We start from the raw sequence: 18,895 nt of genomic DNA, 5'->3' as shown, positions 1-18,895 counted from the left end.
GAAAAATTTAGCACGTACGTCTGGGTTCAACTTAATTGGAAAAAAAATAAAAATATATATATATATATATTTTTTTTTTTTCATAGTAATACATTTTAAATATTTTACATATTAATATAATGTAAAATAAATAATTGGATTAATTGAGTTACACTATATATATTTTATATAAACACAAACCCACATATATATATGTGTTCCTGTGTTTACGTAATTATATATTTATACATAGTATTAAATATTAGTGGAATTTATTTAATTTACATTATTTTAACTTTATATATTAAAATATTTCACATTTCCTACTTTAAACTCTATTTATGTTACAAAATCTATATTTTTGGATGACATTAGTGTCAACTATATATGTTTTCCAATAGTTTCATTCTTACCATTAAAAGTATAGGGCGACGATATTTTTGTAAACAATATTTTTGACAGAATATTTTTGTTACACCCTAATATTGTTGTCGATTTTGTGTCATGAGATCCAGACTAAACATACAAATATCATCACAAAGCTAAAAGCAACTTCCTCACTGACAGATTTCTGAATAAAACTAATAACCCCTAAACAAAAGGGCAAAGATTCTAAATGTTACATATAAATTAGTGCTCGTCTACATCTTAAAAGGTTCCCTTTTGCCAAAAACCATTTAAAAATATGCTTCAGTTGGGGTGCACAGTATTTGCAAAAAACTATAAAATGCAGTGTGAATTGTTATCACTTAGACAAAGGGGAACATCTCTCAACCATTGATCTGTCCTGGGAAACACCACCATATAGTGTACTATATTTAACAGTACCGGGTCACTATATATATGTATTGCAGATTTATCATCATCATAGAGTGGAATTCCTTCACTACATAACATTTTAAAATAAAATTAGCTTTAAATGTTAACTTATTTCACTAAATCCCCATGTTCTCATTGTTCTTTGCATGATTAAATATACAGTTCATTTCCGATTTTGAATAGATACTAAAGAACTCCAGGTTTTGTAGGGTCACGCTCGCACCTAATAGCCTGAACATTTTCCTAATGTAGTCAAGCAAGGGTATATTAAAACCATTATCGAGTGATAGCCAATCCTGTATGATTGCTTGATTCATGGATACCTCCATTTTGATCCAGATTTACTGCCATAGCAATATCAGTCACAATTTAGTAGTGCCCTCCATAAACTTCATTACCAATGCATGGCAACAGATATAGGATGAACTACTTTGTGGACCGCAAGTATTCGTTATAAGAAGGCATTCTCACCCTTCTGAATGGCCTGACAATATATGTACCCCCACAATACATCCCAAGGATTAACAGTCAAAACACATTTGCTATTGTAGCTCAAGCACATCTCTTTTAAAGGTTTAGAGCTCATCTGACATGCAAATCGTAATACAGCCACAAATGTTTCGGAGAACTGTTGTTTGTATATGGTTCTCAGGTGTATCCATTTTCCAGGGGAGTCTGTTTGCATGTTGACATAGGAAAACCTGGGAACTCTACCTATTTCTACTCCATTGATTGGGAGTAAGCATGTCTTTGCTACACCCTGTCCCTAGATCATGGTGTATGATTTACTAAGATTTATTTTAAGATCTAATTGGTCCATGAACTTCCATCAAGAAGCGTTTGAAGGACGTTTACTGTCTTTGCCATTAGAACAGCACCTTCTGCATATAATAGGACTTGAATCAGGCAGCTATATACGAGAGAAATATCTTTACATTTTGAATTTAAAAACGTATCTAGGTCATGAATGTGATGTGTGACTAAAAGGATGGCAAGAACGCACCCTTGTCTGACTCCATTTTTAATCTGGAATGGGTTTTACACTCTCCACCATGGCCATAATGAACCCTTGCAGTAGAATTCAAATACAATTGGCTTAATTGTGTGATTATCATTTCTTCTATGCCCAATACTATCATTTAGCATGGTTAACAAAGTCAAATGCACTGCTAAGGTCTATGACAACTATTTGCAAAATTACTTTCTTGGCTTGGGTGTGATTCCCAATCAGATGATTCATGTTCAAACTTTGTTCCTCAGTGCCAAGTCTGTTCTTAAAACCATATTTTATATCTGATAATATACAATTTTCTTCTGCACATGTTTCCAGTCTCTCTAAAAAGATTCTAACCAACTGCTAACAGAAGAGTCAGGAAGGGCGAGCAGTCAATACCATTTGGGATCGGCTTTATTCTCCTTCTAAAAAATAGGGACTATAATTGATAAGGGACAGCTTATTAATAACGATTCTCCCACAATAATCTTAAGGACGGGTGTAAGGATGGGTGTTCACAGGTCTATTTTACTTTTAAAGAAGTTCACTGGGGCACAGTCAGGCCATTGCGCTTACCCTGAGCTATTTTTATTAATTGCCATTTATACTTCACTCAGGTCAAACACAAAATAACTATTTTTTGAGCCATTCGGCATATACCTATATATAGTATCAGTTAGTGCCTCTTGTGCCTGGTCTAATATATGTTTCAAAAGCATGTCAGTTTGCACTAAACTTGTGTTCAGGATCTAATGAAAGTGATGCTCTCACCAGCCCAATCAGTGACCACATACATAGGAATATGAAGGCCAGTGATAGAAGTAGGGAAAGCGGCATGTGGTAAGAGAGAAAATAGAGACAGGGGACTTCACCACTTCTACCTCGTCACTTGACTCTGATACCTTATACATGGCATTCATAAAATGATATGCAATAATACACTATAAGAATCCTCAGTTTCTTCACCGGGTACCTTAATAGAGTATAACCCCAGTCCTACCAGGTCATATAATGTTTCAAGAGATTAGTTCAAAGTTTGTTTTCATTAACAACATGACTTCAGGATACTTCCCTCTAAACTAATTGCCTATTCAAAACAATACTTCAGGAAGCAACAGGACTGCACAAGGGAATTTGAAGTCCATATAGCGAGGTCTTGTAGCAAGTAATTCCAGCAAAGGACTCTGGGGACTACAAAGAAGTTCTACCTGACAGTCTGAGATGGCTGCCATCTCCCTGGGACTTGCAAGAGCTTGTGGCCTGCTGAGAATCATAGTTCATTGCTCCATTCTCGGCACACGTGCAGTTTCAGTCCAAATAGGTCCAACAGACCATGATGACTGCAAGGCTAGCACGAGCTGTTTTGAATTTTGCACCTTTACACAAATGGGCTCCACTAAGCAGTAAACCGTACCTTTTTTTTTGAGACAGTGCGCATCCTCAGTTATCATTGATGCAGCCAGTGACATAGTAAGTACTGGCTTTCAACAGCTGTCAAGGATGGCAGAACTTCAGTGCAAGGGTTGTTTTAGGAACTATTTCTTTCTACCAGAAAAGCAGAACAGGTTGCTTAATATGCTCTTCGATGAAGATAGCTCATGGATAATTTACTACATCACAAGACAATACCGGGATGGTGACATCCTGGAGTGTCATCAGAGTTTGCTACCAACAGCCTTTTGTAGCCACAGTGGTTTCAGCTAACAAACACATGTGTGGAGGCTAACAGCCCTACCAATACAAGCTGCCAGAGCAGCCTTATTACCGTAAGCCATAGTCTAGATGTTAACAAAGATTCTCCTGCACCAGACAGCCTGCCAGGCGCATAGGAAGTTCCCAGTTTGGGTCGCAGAATATCAGAAGAGCACTTTACTCTTCTCCTTCTCTGACCGTTGTTTCCCTGATGTATGCTGTACTGGAAGTGAATCTTACCCTACCGCCAGGCATGGCTGTCGATTATATCGGATCTGTTGCTCCTAGACCTAGTTCAGCTTTGGCACATACTGGAATTTTTCAAGAGACCTCCTCAGAACCCTCCAAGGAAGGAGAATTATCAACATATCAGACTCTTTCCATGCTGTAAAAAGGTGCTTTGGAGCCCATCACTAGATTATAGTGGAAGAAAGGATTCTACCCAAGGTTCTTTCCTAATTAAGAAAAGATTGGTAGTCTGGTGTCCTATTCTGGACTTGGATCAGTTGAATGAGTACCACAAAAATAGATGATTAGCATGGTGACTGTCTAGGAAGACCCTCAAATACGCCTATACTTTCAAAGCTGCTTTGGTTTGTGCGATCTGAGGAGCCCATTCGCAATTACCTGTTCAAAGTTGTGCTCTTTGACCTTCCACAAGGATCTTCACAAATTGTATGGCACAAGTGGAAGAATTTCTACTGAAACAAAGTCATCAAGCCTTCTCTTTCCTAGACAGCTGGCTGATAAATGGCACAATGCAGTGATGGGCCACTGCCTCTAAGAAGACTTTCCTTCTTCAACATTCAAGAGTCTAAAGTTAAGTCTCAATAAGGAAAAGATTAACGTTGTTCCTTGCCAGCCGAGTGCAGTTGTTTGAAGTAATTTTAGACATGTCTTGAAGAAGAACTTTCCCATCAAAGGAGCCTATTATGATGATCCTAGGACCTGTGAAATAATTTCAAAAGATGACTACCTTATGGATGTGTCTGCATGTTACTACTCAGAATGATGTTTTCCTGCATTGCCTTCATATCATTCTGTCACTTCAAGATAAAGCCAGTACAAGATTAACTGAATAAGCAATGAGTACTGCTCTTAGGCTTTTGGGATGAAAAGGTTCCGTTCATTTCCATCCCGGAAGAAGTCCTCAAGTAGTGGGGACTTCCCTTTGACATTCAGGCCCCAGACTTAGTCATGATGATGAATGCATGAATGAGAGGCTGGTGGTTCTGCCTACAGGAATTGTTGACATTAGACCTGTGGAAGACACATCAGTTGCGGTCACACATTATTTTAAACTGAGAGCCTTTTGGGGGAGCCCTCAGCATTCCTCCTGAGAATACAAGATGTATCTATGTTGATCAGGCCTGACAATGGAAATAAACAAGGATGTACAAGATATCCTGTCCTATGTGTAAAGAGGCAATGGCTTTGAAACTGAGCCTTTCAGTATGACATCAGACTGAGCAAAGATGCTCAGCAGTTCAACAGGAGAATGGCAGAACTGGATCAGAGACAGTTAGACAAGGTGTTTCACCGTTGGGGCAAGTTACAACTAAATCTCTTTGCCCCTGAGGCCAACAGGAAAGGCTGATTCTATGTCAGCAGTTAAGCTAAGATCGAAGAAGGTGTTTTTTTTTTATAAACGAGTAGAAGACATTTGTGTAAGCATTTCCCCTTTTTGTCCTTCTCTTAAAGACCACCAGAAATATAAAAAAGTATGCTTGCTACATCATTCTCTTTTCACTGATCCCACTTGACGCACACCAACATCTCCTCACCAGACATAGGAGTCATAGTCTACTCCATGACCCAGCATATCAATGTTTGACGGCTGAGCTCCTGAACATTTCAAGTTTGTAGACCTAGGCGTCCTGGTGAAATGTCCACATATTCTGGCACAGGCTACCACATTTTCAACTCCAAAGACATATCAGTAAAAGTGGAGAAGTTTCTATTCTTGGTTTGTGCCCAATATCCTCATGTGTACACCATATTCTACTATATCTGTTGCATTTAACAAAGTCTATCGTAGAATACAGTTTAGTGAGCGTCCTTTCACTGCGATATCCAGGTTCCATCCGTCATCTGAGTTGAAATTTCTCTTCTACCATAGATCATCAAGGAGTGTACGAGTGGCTATTCCTTTTTTTTTGATGTGTGCATCTGTCTCCCATCATATGGGAGCTTAGCAGAGACTCATGAAAAGTCCTATTTGCCTGGCACACTTGACGTATGTATCCTGAATTTGTGGTGGCACTTATTTCTACCGGGATCCTTCCTAAAGTTTCATGAAGGTAATGATTTTGCAGACCAACCCCAAGTTGATTCAATAGGTTCTGTCAGAGTTTCCTATTAATGAACCAATCACTTTTAGATATCCCGCCGAATCCCTCTACTGCATAAGAAAGATCATTGTATTAATTTGATATTTGCAAATGTCTGACAGTTCTTTGTGACAAGAACAAAATGCTCATGGATTGACTATTCATGAGTTTTGGTCAGCCAGGGAAAAGGTGTCCCCTTTCAAAGCAGGGAATTGTGAGGTGAATTGCAGCAGCCATTACTTTCTGTCAAGTTAAAAAAAGGGATGGCTGTCGTGCTTAGAGATGAGTGACAATTCATTCAATGAGGGACATCCTAGTGACAACAATTAAGTAGGAATATTACATTGGTCACTGGCAGAGTGGGCACGTGAAACAGAAAACACTTTCATAAAATGCTAATGTTTTCAGGCATAGATTCACATTATGCCCTCCTTCCTCCTCTATTCAGAGGTATACCTTGATATCTTTCACATGTGTGCTTTTAATTGTGATCTATGGTGGCCTTCTGGGTTCATAGCACATTGTAACTGCGGTTTGGGTGTTTATGGTGAATATGCCACTAAACGGGTAATGATTCAATTGTGAATCTATGAAATATATTAGCGGTGGACCACTGTAGTTACAGGTGCGTAACTTTAATTATGCAACATGGGGTTTGGTAAATTTTTAAAATATATTTTTGTTAAATAAGAAGACTACAACCCACCTTCATTCCTCACAATCACATATATGTGGCTGTCCATGCCTAATACAAAATGGAAACAGATAATTTATTGAACCAGCGATCCAGAATATTCTTGTTAAATAAAGTTTCATCATCTGTGAAGTAAAAAAGATCTCTAAGTGTTGAAGTTGGAAGCCAGCTTTATTTGTTTAGTGCACACAGGCATGCCATCAGACAGTGTTTTATTCTGCTTACCAATTGGCCTTTTAGTTAATTGTGATAAATATGTTCCTTGGTTTTCAATTTAAGTTTGAATTTATGAAATCCAAACAACAGCACAGAATTCGGGACCAACATGTTACATTTTATCACTTTCTATTAATTTCTTTAAATCACTTATTAAAAAATTGTATAAAAGTGGCCAAGAGATGGATTTCCTTATTTAGCAGTTAAGGTGGTTAAAGAAGAGGGAACAATGATGTCTATTAGCTTATACGTTGATGGAGCAAGTGAACATTTATAAAGGAAAACATTTGCATTTATTCTAATTTGTTATATATTCTTCAAAATATGCCTTAAACTATATTTTGCAAAAAGAATTGATGGACAGAATGCAAAACAATGTCATACATTCGCCCCAGTACAGAGATCTGGGCCTAAATCCATCTTTTTTTTGCTCCCCATGTCATTCCAGTTTGAACCCAGCCATATGCAAATCAGTCTTGACCCTGAGCCCAATAGGAACAGTCCAGCCCGAACTGCCAGGCCAGGTCCTCCCTGGACTGGAAACTAGGGGTGGGCGGAATTTGCGAAATTCACTTTTGCAAATTATCGCGAAAATGTTAAAAATCTCCGCAATTACGCGGAAGTATCGCGAAGATGCGGAAGTTTTTTCCCCGCCCGTTCGCGGTATTTTCTGCGTGGTCGCGGCTCACCAACTTACCCATGCGGTTGTTCGCGGGCGCGGCCATCTTGTTTTCACTTTTCTCGCGGTGCATGATCGCGAGAAGAAAGACGTGATCGCGCGACGAATGACGTTACTGCGGACGCGAACTGTCACGAGACAGCGCAAATGGCTACCAACAATCTAACATCTCGTGGAGAACGCGACCGGATCGGGAAAACTTGTCGGCGAACGCGGGGATTCAGGTAAGGCGATCGGGCTCACGCGAGAATGTATTATTTTACAGCGCGAGCAAGCAAAAAATTTCCTGTGGAAAGTTTGACATTTTCGCGCTCTCCGCGGAACGCAAAAATGTCAAATTATCGCAATTTCCGCGAGCGGAACTGAATTTTAGCCCAGGCCTACTGGAAACAAGCATCCTAGGACCGGTTTTGGGTTACACCCCTCATCAGCCAGGATAGCTTGACTCCAGTGACATGGAGAGCACGGGACCCACATCTGGGCATACCCATCCCACTCGGGGTGACAAATGAAAAAAGAACAATTGACGGACAAAATGCATAACAATGTCATACATTCACCCTAGTAAAGAGATATGGGCCTAAATCCATTGTCTTTTTGCTCTCCATGCCATTTCAGTTTGAACCCAGCAATAGGCAAATCAGTCTTCACCCTGCGCCCAATGGGAACAGTCCAGCCAGAACTGCTAGTCCAGGTCCTCCCTGGACTGGATTCATGCTAGCCTGGCTGATGAGGGGGTGATGCTCCGAAACTGGTCCCAGGATGCTTGTTTCTGGTCCAGGGAGGACCTTGCTTGGCAGTTCAGGCTGGACTGTTCCCACAAGGTGCAGGGTCAAGACTCATTTGCATATGGCTGGGTCTAAACTGGAGTGGCATGGTGAACAATGGATTTAGCCCAGATCTCTTGACTAGTGGTGAATGTATGTGATTTATTCAGCATGCCGTCCATCATTTGTTTGCGGTAGTACTTTTTGCCCTATGTGGGATGGGTATGGCCAAACGTGGGTCCCTTGCTCACTGTGCCACTTAGCCAGGCTGATGAGGGGTAATACCCCGAAACTGGTCCAAGGATGGTTGTTTCCGGTCCAGGGAGGACCTGGCTTGGCAGTTTGGTCTAGACTGTTCCAATAAGGAAGAGGGTGAAGACTGATTTGCATATGGCGGGGTCTAAACTGGGGTGGCATGGTGAGCAAAAAAACGATGGATTTAACCCAGATCTCTTGACTGGGGGGGAATGTATGATTTACTGCTGGCCATCATTTGTTTGCGGTTAAACTATATTTTGGGAGGAATTACAGGTTTAACCTCTGGTGGAAGATTTTATAGGGTGTGAAGAAGAAACCAAAGATTTCCAAGACTTTGCTTTTGAGCCTTGTGTCCGAGGGTGATTTGGCCTACTTTGTTTTACTGCGTATCATAATGTTTCTTTATTAAGGGCTTCACGTTGTTTTTTTCACAAATTAATAAACCATAATGGTGTATACGAAAGCAAACCTCAGTATAACCTTTTTACTTTATTTTCACCCATTTACACACATAAAAGCTTACAGGATCAAATCAGTTAAAATTAACAAATTCATTAATAAAATACTTTTTGCTGACAAACTAGAATCTTTTTATATCTTATTAATCTTTTTATATTTACGAAGATGCTTCAATTTGGAACAATCCTGCATTATAAGTGCCTGATAAAGGGTTGCAATGGAGCAGTCGGATACATTCAAATTAAACATATATTAACGCTCCCCAAGTGTAAACCTAACTGTAAAGAAACAGATCGCCTAACAAAAAGACGGTTGGTATACAGGAATGAAATGTAGGTTCAAACTTGTAAATAGATCTGATAACCTTCATACAGCATCAATTGGTGTTGAGTGACTGTGGTTATTATTAGAATTACCTTTTATTCTTTCTTTGGTATATGTGAGTACTTTCCTTGAAGACTGCTGCTACGTGCTGCATAAACAGAATTACTGACTATAATAAGAAGTTCCTGTAAACACCACAAGACATGAATTGCTCTAAGGTGTATCCACTTCCAAGTTATTTGTATTCAATGATTGTTGATCGAATACTTCTATTTCAACTTTTTTTTTACAGGTCCAAAAAAAGGATGGAAAGATGGAAGTTTTTCAGAGTCTGCTTTCAATTCACCTCAAGGAGTGGCTATACAGAATAATGTCATTTACATTGCAGATACAGAGAATCATTTGATTCGAAAGGTAATTATTGCAAAAATAAGTGTGTATATTGCTCAATATGAGTTACTAACTACATTTAATTAGTGGATAGATGAGAAATGAGGTTGGAATTCTAATGCTTTATGGTGTTGGTGTGATGTAACTTGTAAGTGTTGTACGCATGAATGTCACTGTAATATTTTGCAGATGTTGCTTATATATTGTAATAGTCAGGGAAAGCAAAGTGCGTAACAGAGGTAAGCAGAAATAGCGTTATGTGGCTCACCACGAACAATACATCTCACTGCCATCATGTCCTCCCATGCTCTGCAAACCATTATCTAACCCCCAAAGAGCACCAACCACTACTTGGATGTTTCTTTTGTTCCCCAAAAATTTCAGACAGTTTTGAAGACTCCATTAATCTATATTCCTAAACAGGGAACTATCACCAGCCCATGTCCTGAGTAGACCTCGGAGAGGATCAAGGGAAAGGACCCAAAGAGACTTTTTTAAAAGCTTTCTGTGTGGTCCATCATTTTCAGTAGAGGACGCCCCTGGCCACATACTGTCTACACCTTGACCACGGACTATTCAAAGTGGGGCTCTAAATAATTGAGAATTCCTTCCCACGTGATGCATGTATTTGTGAATTACGTACTGGTGTCTCGACAAGCAGACTCTTGTTGCAATCTCTCATATTGTTTTGTGTAGCACTTATGCAGAACGATTCACTTTGAGGATCGTGCACGCTTTGGAGTTACTCATGACGCACCATTGGTGGCACATTTGTGCACAACTGACAAATATGGTGCTCTGACCTATTTGATGAGAAACAATGGAACTATGCTGTTAGAAATTGCATTAAATGTTAAGTGTGAGATTTTTCCTTATGGTAAAGTAGATTCGGGTGGACTGTAACTCTAAAAACATCCAAACCTAGTGGGAAGGCATATTATTGTATACATTGTTTCTGTGGCTTAGCCTTTCCTTCCGCATCATAAGGTGCCAACCACATTGAGTTCAATGTAACTTAAAAGGCACTTCAGTGTAGACAAATGAATCCTATTACAATTGAGGGCCTATCTTAAAATACTTGTTAAATAGCCCTGGTGCCTCAGCAAGTACTAGTTCAGTCCAGGAATAAACTCCAGAGTGCATACTGCATCTGCTTGGACCACTAGTGCTACTTTCCCTGGACGTAATGGGAATTCCTTAGCCATTAAACTGGTGGTAAGAGCTGGGCAACCATTCTCTGGGATCTCTTCTTCCTCCAATTAAGGCTCCTCTGACTATGCAGCCTTTGCTTACAAAGACTCAGTGACAATACTCACAATAATGGCTAATCCTTAGCATCTGTTAAGTGCTTATCAAACTCCAGCAAGAGTAGGGAGCACCGCTTCTATTTCTGAGAAGGTTGTCTCAGTTTAAATTCTGTGTGTATAATCTATTTCAGCGTCCTTTGCCATCAAGGGCCTTTTAACGTCTGAACCCCACTTTGGGTGTGATGTCTTGAAGCTCCCAATTTGAGTCCGGAAAGGCCATCTGGTTAGATCGCCTCAGCCCCAAGGGGTAATGTAGGAAAAGACAGGTGTTTCTCACCCTTCCCTATAACAAGTTATGCTTGTTCATATTCAGTGTTATCAGCCAGACAACCTTGTCAGAGAAACTCTTATATGCAGAGGTTGTATGTGTATGGATGAACCGTCACCCTGGACCTGAAAATAGTAGACATAAAGATGTTTATATTTCACGATAGGGATTCATTATATAAAATCAGCACATAAACCTTATGTATCAGAATGATCAAAATCATTATGTGAATCTCAGCAGCCATTATATAGAAGAAGATGACTAATAGAAAGCCCCAAAGCATTCTACATCACACATCCATACGAATTGTTATAAATCTCTCTCTCTCTCTCTCTCTCTCTCCCTCTCCCTCCACACACACACACACTCTTTCTCTCTCTCTCTCTCTCTCTCTCTCTCTCTCTCTCTCTCTCTCTCTCTCTCACTACCTACTGGCAGAGCGTTTTATATTTGCCAATAACTTTGGCGTCGTTAAACAAATCTTCCCACAATTTTTAAAACTCATTTGCCAGTCACTTCAGCTGCTGTCTTGAAAATTGCGTGGTGATCTGTCAAGCGGGAGCAGAGAAAAAGAGGGGGTCACAAAACGTGTTTTTGTCCCAGTGATAATTTTCATAGGAAGCTTTAGACATGGTTACAGCCCAAACTGATGCACAGGATTACACCAAATTTGGCAGAAAGGTAGCTCTTGGTCCAGAAAGTGACCTTTTTGTTAAATGATGTAAATCCATTCAGTATTTGCGTAGAAATGTAAACATGTTTTAGATATACAACGGAGGCCGTGGTGGATGCTCAACCTTCCCGATTTTGCGCCAGAGATCTGATTGGCTGCCAACACTTCAGACCAGGAAGTGTTGGCAGCCATCTTGTGACTCCGTTCAACTGATTCACAAAAACATTTTTTTTTTTAAAGGGGGGGGCAGGGTAGAAACCCCTTGACCCCCTAGGCCTCTTGGGGGCCGGGGGGATCCACAGCGCCCCGCCAGAGCCAAAAAAGCATATTTTTAAATATTTTCAGCGGGAGTCATGCTTGATCCACGACTCACAACATAAATAAAAAAAAGACAAGCGGTCTCCTGTGCTTTGTTTAAATTTAGGCCCCTGGGTGGGCCAGGTCCCAGGGGCAAGTTTAAATAATGATGCAGGGGGGCCTGTGCAAGCTCCTACAGCCCCATGGACTTTCACCTCCCTGGGGCTAGATTTAATATTAAAGCAGGGGGGTTCCTGCGCCCACCCCCCACTGCCCCGGGGACCGCCACATCCATGGGGCACACTGTTTATTATTTTTTAAGTTATGTTGGTGAGGCCATAGGGCCTCTCCTGCTGCCCCGGAGACCGCCACCTCCACGGGGCACAATTAGACTGTTGTGGCCCAACGGCCCCGGGACCACCACCTATCCAGGGCAAATTTGAAGAAAGGAGGGGGGCCACGCGGCCCTCCTCCAGGAGCCCTACATGGCCCTGGAAACTGCCTCCAACAATGTGCTGGGGTGCCCACCACTCCTTCCAAGCCATAGCAAACACTGCTCCGCTTCGTGGATGCTTGAGAATTCTTTTGCTTGCATGAAGTGGAGCAGAATTGCCAACATGCAGCTCCCTCTGCCCAAAAGAAATGCTGGCTCCTGCAGGAGAGGGGTGAGCTGGAAGGGGCCTGCAGGGGCCTTCCGGCTCCCCCGTGGTCCCTAACTGGAAAAACTGGGTGAGACCAGGGCACCCAGTAGTGTGGCCAGGCCCCCGGCCGCATGGCCCCCCTCCCATGTGTATAAAAACAATAAAATAAAATAAAATGCAAGCCCTCTGGGGATGGGGTCCCCTGGGCCAAAATGGGCCCAGGGAAGGAGGGATACGCAGCCCCCCTTCCCTAAACAAAAATATTTTATTTTTAAAAAGTCTGGCTAGTTGGAGTAGGCCACGCCTCCTTCACCACCACTCTGCAGACGCTCCTCCTGGCATAGTGGTCGTTGGGGAATTTAGTCCCCTTGAATGCTGAGGGTCTTTGGGGGCCAACACGCCCTTCTGTTAACTCCAGTAAGTCCCAGACAGTGGGATTGCTGAGAGGACTTGGAGGCCACTCCCCCTTTCTCCACCTCTCTGCAAACGCCCCTCCTGGTGCACTTCTGGTTGGGAAATAAATTCCACTTAACTCCTGAGGACCTCAGGACTAAAGTGGACTACTTCCCCAGCCGGTAGTAAGCAAGGAGGCGCCTTTGCAGAGTGGTGGAGAAAGGGGGCGTGGTCTCTGACAACCTCTCAGCAATCCAACTGTGTGGGTCTTACTCGAGGTGACAGGAGGGGTAATTGGCCACCAAAGACCCTCAAGAGCCAAGGGGACTTCATCTCCCAACTAGTAGTGCACCAGCCAGGAGGCACGTTTGCAGAGTGGTAGAGAAAGGTGGCGTGGCCACCGAACACCTCTCGGCAAACCCACTGAACAGGAGGGGTTGGTGGCACCCAATTAATCGATCATGAAATTTGTAAATCACACTACATACTTGTGAGGGTCTCAAGGTGCTGGGGGGGGGGGGAAGGGGTGCTGCTACTGCTCGAATAGCCAGGTCTTGAGTAGTCTCCTGAAGGTGAGTAGGTCTTGGGTCTGCTGTAGGAGGATGGGGAGTGTGTTCCAGGTCTTGGCGGCGAGGTAGGAGAACGATCTGCTGCCGGTGGTCGCTCTTCGGATGCGGGGGATGGTAGCGAGGGCACGGTCGGCGGAGCGGAGCTGGCGGTTCGGGGTGTAGAAGGTGAGTCGTTTGTTGAGGTATGCTGGTCCGGTGTCATGGAGTGCCTTGTGTGCGTTGGTTAGGAGTTTGAAGGTGAGCCTCTTGTTGACGGGCAGTGCATGTCTCTCAGGTGGGGTGTGATGTGGCTGTGTCGAGGGATGTCGAGCATCAGGCGGGCAGAGGCGTTGTGTATCCGTTGCAGTAGTTTCAGCAGTTTGGCCGGTGCTCACGTGGAGGGCGTTTCCGTAGTCCAGCCTGCTGCTGACGAGGGCCTGGGTGACCGTTCTTCTTGTGTTGGTTGGGATCCACCTTTAGATCTTCCGGAGCATGCAGTGGGTGTTGAAGCAGGAGGATGAGACGGCGTTTACTTGCTTGCCCATGGAGAGTGTTGAGTCGAGGATGAACCCCAGGTTGCGTGCGTGGTCGGTGGGTGTTGGTGCTGCTTCCAGGGCGGTCGGCAATCAGGAGTCGTCCCAGGCTGAGTGGGTGGAGCCGAGAATGAGGACCTCCATCTTGTCCGAGTTCAGCTTCAGACGGCTGTTCTTCATCCATTCGGAGACGGCTTTCATTCCTTCGTGGAGGTTGGTTTTGGCGGTGAGGGGGTCCTTGGTGAGGGAGAGGATCAGTTGTGTGTCATCGGCGTAGGAGACTATGTTGAGGTCGTGCCGTCTGGCGACGTGGGCGAGCGGGGCCATGTAGATGTTGAACAATGTCAGGCTCAGGGATGATCCTTGGGTACGCCGCAGATGGTCTTGGAGGCCTCTGACTGGAAAGGGGGGAGGCGGACGCTCTGGGTTCTGCCGGAGAGGAAGGAGGTGGTCCATTTCAGAGCCTTGTCTCGGATCCCTGCGTCGTGGAGGCGTTTGCGTAGGGTGCGGTGGCAAACAGTGTCGAAGGCGGCTGATAGGTCCAGGAGGATGAGGGCCGCGGTTTCGCCTTTGTCCAGCAGGGCCCTGATGTCGTCGGTCGCGGAGAGGAGGGCGGTTTCGGTGCTGTGGTTGCTGCGGAATCCGGACTGGGACGGTCCAGGATGTTGTTCTCCTCGAGGTAGCGGGTCAGCTGTCTGTTGACGGCTTTCTTGATGACCTTTGCCGGGAACCGGTGCATAGAGATGGGTCGGAAGTTCTTGAGGTCTCTCGGGTCCGCCTTGGGTTTCTTGAGCAGGGCGTTGATCTCGGCGTGCTTCCAGCTCTCCAGGAAGGTCGCCGAAGTAGATGTTGATGGCCTTGCGGAGATGGGGTGTGATGGTGGCGCTGGCTTTGTTGAAGATGTGGTGTGGGCATGGGTCTGACGGGGAGCCGGAGTGGATGGTGTTCATGATCTTGATGGTATCGTCGTCGTTGATGTGGGTACAGGTGAGCAGGGGGTCGCTGTGGATGGTGGCCATGGTGTCTGAGGTGTTGTTTATTGTTGAGGTGGTCAGGTTGTTGAAGCTGTTGTGGATGTCGGCGATCTTGCGGTAGAAGAAGGTGGCACAGGAGTTGCACAGGTCTTGCGATGGTGGGATGTCGTTGGTGTTGGAGCTGGGGTTGGAGAGTTCCTTCACGATGTTGAAGAGCTATTTGCTGTTGTGTGCGTTTTTGTCGAGGCGATCCTTGGAGGAGGTCCTTTTGGCGGTTCTGATGAGGTGATGGTGTTGGCGCATGATGTTCTTGTGGGCTTCTTGGTTCTCCGGTGTCTGTTTGCGGTGCCATTTCTTCTCTAGTTGTCGGCAGGTTTGTTTGGAGGATTGGAGTTCTATGGAGAACCAGCTGGCATTCTTGGTGGTGTGTCTGTTGGAGGGTTTCTTGAGCAGGCCGAGAGTGTTGGCGCAGTCGTCGATCTAACGGCTGAGGTTGCTGGTGGCGGTGTTGAGGTCGGTGGGCTCGGCGGGTGGGCGTCGGGCGAGGGCGGTGTTTAGCTGGTGTTCGGTGATTTTGCTCCAGCTGCAGTGGGGCACCTGTTGGGAGCGGTGGTGCGTGGTGGGTTTCTGGAAGGTGAAGTGGATGCAGCGATGGTCGGTCCTGTGGAGTTCGTGGTGTGGCTGCTGGAGAAGATGGGGTCAAGCGTGTGGCCGGCAGAGTGGGTGGGCGCAGTGACGAGATGTCTGAGCCCGAGGTTGTCGAGCAGGGTGGGGTAGTTGGTGTCGTTGTTCTCGAGGTGGAAGTTCATGTCTCCAAGGAGGATGTAGTCCGCGGAGGCGAGGGCGTGCGTGCTGATGAAGTCGGCGATGGAGTCACTGAACTGAGGCCGGGGTCCGGGGGGTCTGTAGATCAGCGTTCCTCTGAGGGTGGTGTTGGGATCAGTGTGGATCTGGAAGTGCAGGTGTTCGGCGGTGCTGAGGGTGTCGTCAGAGTTGGTCGAGACCTTGAGGGTGGTCTTGCGGATGATAGCGAGTCCACATCCTACTCCGTTGGTGCGGTCTCTGCGGGTGATCTTGTAGCCGTCCGGGATGGCTATGGTGATGTCGGGTGCCAGGGAGTCATTCATCCAGGTCTCTGTCAGGAAGGCTACGTCCGGGCAGAATGTGTTGAGCAGGTCCCAGAGTTCGACGGGGTGTTTGCGTGCAGAGCGGGTGTTCAGTAGTATGCATCTGAGGTGGTTGCGTCCTGTCCTGGTGGACGGGTTAGAGGCTCGGAGGCTGGTGAAGCTGCAGTTCCGACATGAGAAGGGTCCTTTGGTGCGCTTCGGGCGGCTAGGAAGCAGGCGTGTGCTCGTCCGGTGTTGAGTGCGTGGAGGGTGTTGGCGTCGTACTGGCGTCAGGTGTCGTGGTGTTCGCGGGGGACAGGGGTTCTGGCGCTGGGCGCGGTCCAGGCACAGACGGGATGAATGAGAGAGTGGGGGCACGGTGCCACAGGGGATGCAGCAGCGGGAAACCGGGATGGCGGGAAACGGGATTGAGGAATGGTGAGGGGTACGGAAGGCAAAAAGGGCAAAAAAGGCAAAAGGGCTCTAATGGCACAAGAGGGAATGAGGAATACCAAAATAAGACAATATTACAAATAAGCAAATTACAGAGAACACGAGAAAGAGCAAACCTTTGGCCTACCACTGGCCACAAGGGATGAGGCGCAGGTGGTAGCCTGCGGGTGGAGGAGGGCCTCGAACTCTGTCAGCAGCGGCGGCAGCTGGGCTAAGGGCACGGGCACACAGGTGGTGCTGTGCGGCGTGGTGAGCGACCTGCCTAAAAAAGGGTCAAGGGTCGCTCTGGAGGCAAGGGGACTTCATCCCCCTACTCGTAGTGCACCAGGAGGTGCGTTTGCAGAGTTGTGGATAAAGGGGGCATGTCCTATGACAACCTCTCATCAAACCTGCTGTGTTGGATTTACTGGAGGTAACCAGAGGGTTGGTTGGCCTCCGAAGATGTCCTTGGGGGCCAACTACCCCTCTTGTTACCTCCAGTAAGTCTCACACAGCTGGATATATATGTATATATATATATGTAAACAGTGGCGGTCTCCACAAACAAAGGATGGTGAGGCGAATGGAGTGAGTGTGGGAGGGGGTGGGGTTTGGTCACACGGAGCCACACCAAAGATTTCTTCTGTGACTATGAGTGTTAGGAGTTTGACCGTCTTTGGTTTGGTAAGGTAATGTATGTAGGCTTTCTATAAATGCAAGGCAAGTTTTTCTTTTAAAAAAAATATGTTTTATGGATCGCTGGATACATTGCGAATCCTTGGACAAATAGGGGATCTGTCGGTTAGGTTGAACATATTCAATACTTTAAAAAAAAAAACATTTATCCCTTTTAATGACCTACAGGAGCGCTATGACCTTCCGAGATGGGATTTCCTATTGCACGCTGCCCTGACTGCAGCTATCAGAAAACATTGGAGAGAAGGGGTTGTGGAACCCCAGACCTCCCTTGGTGGTCAATATATAGTGATAGCCGCTGGAACTATTAAAGCGGTCACTTGCCTCTATAGACGCCTCACGCAGGAGAAACGCCGACCCCTAACAGCTCTACAGCTCAAATGGGAGGCTGACTTAGGTGCGCCCATAGATGAGAAACCATGGGGAGAACTAGTGGAAGGGGCCTGGAAGAGCACTAGAAATCCGCGATTCCAGTGGATTCAATTTTACATCCTGCATAGAGCATACCTTACCCCGGGTAAGATTAACGAATATTTTGATGCCTAGACCAGCTGCCCGAGATGTAACCTGGTGGGAGCGGGGTTTATCCACATGTTTTGGGAATGTCCACAACTGGGAGAGTTCTGGAGAGACGTGACAAATAGACTAGCGACCACGACGGAGAGAGATATAACTATGACTCCAGGGTGCTGCTTTCTACATTGGTTTCCCCACACCGCTAAAAACAAGTTCACAAGTAAGTTCATAGACTTGGGGTTGGTACTAGCTAAAAGAGAACTCATTAGTCAATGGAAGGCGAAAAATGGCCCTAGTGTACTAAGGTGGACGAGGGAATTCGGGAAATGGGTAGAATGCGAAGGGAACTTCCGACAGCAAATGGCCAAAAGGCTCGAGAATGAAAAGACGCTGGAGGCAGCAAGGGCATGGATGGCTTTAGTAGAACTTTTGAAACAACCCATTAATGAGGACGATGTATACCCTGACGAAGTAGACCATCCACCAGGGGATTGACCGCCCGACAGATCTAGTAGCCTGGATTGCTGACTGAGTAACTGACCTGCCTGCTATGATGTGCATCCCACGCAACTTTATCAACGTGACCAGCTTATTGGTCTGGAATACAGTATCTGCTGTTAATCTGACCAACTCCTATACACATAAGACTTGACGACTCAGCTACATGCCTGGGGTGTGGGGGGAGGATAGTTTAAAGGGAAGAGGGTTGGCAGGGTGGTAACTTGGAGGGAGGTGGGGGGGGTTATCTGTTCAGTAGTAACTGAAGAATAGTATGCCGAAGAGCTACATTCCTGTAAATGTGATATCCACTTGTATTCACAGGCTGAATTGTGAGATGTATAACTCTGTTTCTTAAAAAGCAATAAAAATCTGTTTTAAAAAAACCACATTTAATACAAGCATATGCAAT

At 45.1% G+C, this 18,895-nt stretch overlaps 1 protein-coding gene across 1 annotated transcript in view; it reads left to right on the top strand.

Moving 5' to 3' along the window:
• Positions 1–18,895, top strand: part of NHLRC2 (NHL repeat containing 2) — an 867,133-nt gene that overhangs the window by 412,367 nt on the left and 435,871 nt on the right. Inside the window, exon 4 of the mRNA XM_085603309.1 lies at positions 9,504–9,625. Coding sequence (XP_085459435.1) covers positions 9,504–9,625 — 122 coding nt within the window. The remainder of the gene's footprint in view (positions 1–9,503; positions 9,626–18,895) is intronic.

This window comes from Triturus cristatus, chromosome 1_2, assembly GCF_964204655.1.
Source record: "Triturus cristatus chromosome 1_2, aTriCri1.1, whole genome shotgun sequence".
NCBI classification, from domain to species: Eukaryota; Metazoa; Chordata; class Amphibia; order Caudata; family Salamandridae; genus Triturus; species Triturus cristatus.
Note: the sequence above shows the minus strand (reverse complement) of the source record. Positions and strands in the feature narration are given on the sequence as shown.